Below are 5,357 nucleotides of genomic sequence, written 5' to 3'. Positions count from 1 at the left end.
ACATGGTAATCAAGTAAAATAAGATGACATTACCCCAGTAATCCCACTTAACCTCCAACCAAACGCTCCCTGAGAGTTAACGCCACTTACCGGAATCTGTAGTTTATGCCGTTGAACAGTGAATATTTTAAAATTCAAACAATTTGCAGTTAATCTAGCCGTTGAACAGTCTTTCAAATACTTGAAATACGAACTTGAGAAAACAGAGTTGCTGCAGTTTGCTAGAGTTGCTGCAGCTTACCAGCTTGCATCCGCGGCATTGAGGAACAGAATTAATATTAATTTATCTTAATGTCAAACCGATTAGATTCATTTGATAATTTTCTCATGAAATGTTGAGAGAAACACTAATATTAGATATAACCGCAGATACATTACACAGAGCCATTAAGAAATATATTGCAAACATATATAGTATTAACATATATAGTTCAAACTAAAAACTACAATATACAAAGTTTTAACCAAAATCAGACGACCTGCATGATAGAACATATAGTTTGTATGACAGTGAGCAACAGAAGTACAATTGCCGCAAGAGTTCCTGTACCTCTCCATGGGTTGCTGAAATAAACACTTCTCAAAGTTGCCTTCCTCTTGTTCCAGCGATTGTTATAGTGGGCTTTCAAGTCCTTACAACATTCATAGGAAGAGGATAAACTTAAATGGATATTTTCGTTAAGTTTGTTAAACATACGTGCTACTGAAGCGTTGTCCCCCAAATGATTTGAAATAATTCCCTTTCCAACAAGCAAATCAACGTCTTTCTCAGTATCGATAAGAGAATCCATTATTTTAATGTAATTGCAGACTGGAGAGTCCCACGTGTAACAACATTGCTCCAAAGCTATAATATTTCTAAGTCGGATTTCGGTGCTGTCGTATAATTCCAAACGTGGTATTTGCAACTCATGTTTTTTAAAGCATGGAATTAGCCGCTTTACGGATACAAATTCTATGTCAAGTAAGCATTCCCTATCAACACGCTTAAAACTCACTCCTGACTCATGCAACTTAACCGCAGAAGGTAAATCTGTAATCCATCCCCTTAATTCCAGTTCAGAATTTGGGTAGCCTTTCAGTAGAGTAATTCTTCTCCAATTGCAGAAATGTTTGACTTCTACCTCGCTGGGTAACCTAGTCAATTCCAAGCCTCTAAAAAAACCGAAGAAAGAACGAGAAAGCTCCATGAAGGTAGGTATGTGAGGGCCAGTCAAATTAGCTAACATATATATTTCCCTGAGAACGACGTATGGAAGTTGATTTTCAAGTAATTCCAAGTCCTTGCATAAAGTATGTCTCACTGCATGTACAGCTAGCGATGAATCACTTGCTCTATGACGATAGGATTTACTCCTTAAAAAGAGTTCTATGATGAATATAGCATCATACATAATCATCATTACAAACTTACGACTTTCAAGGGTAAATAACTCTGCATAACAATTACGAATTTTTTGTTCGTTGTCCTTGATAAAGGTTAAAATATTATCTCGATTTTTGCTTGTTATTCTTTCGAGAAAATATTTCATATACCTTTTTTTTCTCTTTTCCATGTCAGCTAATTTTGTGTCACCATGGTGAAAAGGACCTATTGAAATCAATTGAGGAGTGTAGGCTTTTTCATTTGTACAACGAATCTTTTTAGGAACCCTGTAAATATAACACTTAAAAAAAGCAGGTTCAGGCTCCAAGTCCTTAATGTCAATTAGTAACTCTTCAACCAAATCCTCAACTTTAGTGGGTGCACTCATCTCCTGCAAGTTGTTCATTGCTCCAATATATAAATCCTACAAACAATAAATAGATAAATGCAACCCTAAAATCATTTTCGTGCATGAGGTTGTTTATACTACTTCCTTCTAAATTTAAGGCAATATTCTCTCTTATATCACAAATAATAAATAAATAAAATACTATGAAATCTCTCATAACCAATAACTTGGACACTACAGGCTTCTGTTGTTTGAAATATGAGAATAATTTTATAAAACATAAGATATACTAGTATACAAAGCTCTATCACAATATTCTTGAACACCTTAAAATGAGTTGATAATATAATCCTAAAATTGTTTCAGAGTTAAAACTTATTGAAAGCATAGAAACAATTTGGTTTTCTTTTCTTTTGGTAGTATTTATAGTGATATTCATAAATATTCATTCCATGTTATGCAGGCATGGCTTATTAATTAATTTAAACCTAAGATCACAATAGCCTTTGATTAACTTTTGGCAGACCAAAATGATAAGAACACACATATATAGTTAAAATAACGAAACAAATGAATTTGAACCTGAATATTTTGCGGTAAATCAATAAATATTTTGTGTAGTCGACGGCACCAAAGTTCCTCTTCTCAATATATCAGCAGACAGCTGGTACCTTCATCACAGAGAAATGTCAGTTAAACTTATGGTATCTCAGTCCCTTTCTCTTTGAAACCCCCCCTATACATTTGTATATACGTTCATATTCACCTTCATAATATGCTTCCTCTTCTGTTATTGATAATGATAATAATAATATATACGTTCACCTTCACCTTCACATTTAGTTTAATTAGATTCGTTTCACTCTATAAGCGTGTCACCATCAAAGTAATATAGTTTATTGCAATCAGATTGGAGTTGGATTGATGGTGGTTCAAATTTTAAATAACTTTTGTTTTTTTTTTCAGCTAAAAACTCCTGTTCCAAGAAAAAATGTTTAATTAGAAAGTTTGTAGAAAGCCCTATTATTGGTTACAATTAAAGTGCCAACAACTTAGATAGACCCCAAATTCTAACACAAATTTTAATCCTTCTAATCCACAAAACTATGAGAGTTGAATAATTTTCAGCAAACACAATTATAATTTATCCTAATCATATCTTGATCTTGAATATTTTACTCAAAAAATTGTCAACAGCTCATTTTTAAATAAAATAATACAAATAACTAAATAATTTTTTTTTAAAATTCTTAAATAATATAAATCCTTAGCGTAAAATCAAAAATATTTAAATAAAAAAGAATTCAAAAAAACTTTTAAAGATTCGAAAAAATTAAGAATACTTTAAAAACTTATTTAAACAACCTAAAAAAAAACTATAATCTAATTTTTTTTTGCCAAGTTCTGACCTGCCGAAGTGCACGCCATTGTCGGCCACAATGGCTAAGACCACCATTCTTTTCAATTTTATTTTTTTCAACTTTTTCAATTTTTATAATTAATTTTTTGACTATTTTATCTTTAATCATTTTAGATATTTATATTTCTTTTTCAGATTTCTTATTTTAATAGTTAAGATTTTTTTTAAGGTTTTTTTAGACTTGTTAACTTATTTTCTTCATTTTTTATAAGTTAATAATTTTTTTTAAGTCTCACATGTGGGGGTCAAGTTGGGGTTAATGGGTTGTTGGGGGCTGATGTATATAAATTCAAAGTGGGTGGGTGGGTGGGTGTTGGGGGCTTTGGGAGATGAAATCAAAGTGGGGGGTGGCGGTAGGATTAATAGTACGTAAAGTGAGGGTATTATTATTTGGCCTCATTAAAGCTAATCAAAGAATTCTAACGGCAAGATTTTCATAATTATTACCAATGCCTTTAATGGAAAAAACTTAGGGGGTTTAAAAAATAGCCCCTATATACTACTTAGTTATCTTATAATCTATATAAGTAATAAGAGTATATCACATCATGTTGAATTAAAAATAAATTTTAAAAAATACTCCCCAAATTCTTTAAATAATAATATAATTATGCACAAAATGATCATAAAGTATCATTAACGGCATCAGCTACTGTTAATTACTAAAGGGTATAATTGAAATTGAATGAACCAGGAAGACCTGGGCTAAGTGTTTTCCCCAGTATCTAGGCCTTAAGTGAAGGAGCTAAAAGATGAACATTATTTGTCAATCAATAAAAATATATCGAAGTGGTTGCCTTGTCATGCATCATACAGTTAGCTGTCTTACTTGATGAGAGCAATTGTTCATTGTGCCCTTATAAATATGTCTAATATCATATACACTTAAAAGAGAGACACAGAGAGAAATTATCCGAAAATAATGTGAAAATAAAACCCAATCAGCTAAAGAAGGAAAAGAGAGAGAGAGAGAGAGAGAGAGAGGTTAAAAGAGTTACCTCCTTGGATACCTGAGGTTGGGATGCAATATGCGAAAACTAAAATTTGTAAAGAAAGTTGTAAGTGAAGGTGTGGAGAGAAAAATTAAGCTGAAGTACTCTCAAAGAAAAGAGGGCTATGATATTTATACATGAAGAATGACCTCAAGTCACGAAATAGTGAAACATCCAATCAATAGATCTCAAAAATTAATTGAGGTGTACGCAAGTTGATCCCAACACCCCATAAAATAAAATAAAAGTGAAACAGGTCCAAAGCGAAAAACGAAAGCCTTTACATATTAGTTTTACTACTTACTAGTTTATGCATAATTTTACATATTACCTAAAATTTAGAAAGAAAGTTGTAAGTGGGGTGTGGAGAGGAAAATTAAGCTGAGGTACTCTCAAACAAAAGAGGGCTGTGATATTTATAAATGAAGAATGACCTCAAGTCAAGATAAAATATAGCGGAATAATTTACTGAACAAAATATGTTCAATTTGCCAATAAACTATACAATTAAGACCAAACTGTAAAATCAAGTGGGTCAATGAACTTATAAAATATGTCCAATTTGCCAGTGTCTTTTAACCAGTGTGCACGCCTTAAGAGAAGGAGCGAAAAGATGAAGGGTAATTGTCAATTGATATATAATATTGAAGTGGTTCGCTTATCACGCATCAAATGTGGATGGATAAAAGTAATACTCTATATAATAATAATAATAATAATAAAGGGCAATTCAATAAAAACCCCTCCGATAATCATGTGTATTATGTATTTACAAGTTAATCTTCATCTATGATTATATTTATGGTCATGTCATTCCTCTTTTCGGTTTTAATATTTGCTAATTGAACGATATAAAAAAAGACTTAAATCATAGTAAACTAAAGTCATGTAAAAAACTACAAATGTAATAGGTAATTCCTATTTATTTAATGCATTGAATGATTAACAAATGCATTTTCTTATTAAAGAAATACCTATGTTCAAATGTAGTAGGTAATTCCTATTTAACTAATGCATTGAACGAGTAAAAACCAGACTTATAAAAACATCAGCATAAAATAAACTAAGTCATTTGATCAACAACTCAAATCGTTGAAAGTTCAAGATCGCGATTAATAAAACGACTTTCTTGACTAAATTTCTGCCTGCCCGAATAATTTGGGAAGATTATTCCTTCAAACAAAGTGCTAAGGCGCCTTAGCTGTCTGTCTGCAATCTTTAGTGAATTGC

At 31.6% G+C, this 5,357-nt stretch overlaps 1 protein-coding gene across 1 annotated transcript; it reads right to left on the bottom strand.

The window, feature by feature from the left end:
* Nucleotides 1-470: 470 nt before the first annotated feature.
* LOC116140588 (UPF0481 protein At3g47200-like) lies at nucleotides 471-1,772 on the bottom strand. Its single transcript, XM_031426203.1, has one exon. It carries the CDS (start codon nucleotides 1,770-1,772, stop codon nucleotides 471-473), a length of 1,302 nt encoding a protein of 433 aa, XP_031282063.1.
* Between the last annotated feature and the right edge of the window lie 3,585 nt (nucleotides 1,773-5,357).

Source organism: Pistacia vera, unplaced genomic scaffold (assembly GCF_008641045.1).
Source record: "Pistacia vera cultivar Batoury unplaced genomic scaffold, PisVer_v2 Contig374, whole genome shotgun sequence".
NCBI lineage: Eukaryota > Viridiplantae > Streptophyta > Magnoliopsida > Sapindales > Anacardiaceae > Pistacia > Pistacia vera.
Note: the sequence above shows the minus strand (reverse complement) of the source record. Positions and strands in the feature narration are given on the sequence as shown.

What these genes read in the sequence shown, in the direction of transcription:
- LOC116140588 (XM_031426203.1), bottom strand. Translation starts at nt 1,772, where the DNA reads ATGAACAACTTGCAGGAGATGAGTGCACCCACTAAAGTTGAGGATTTG.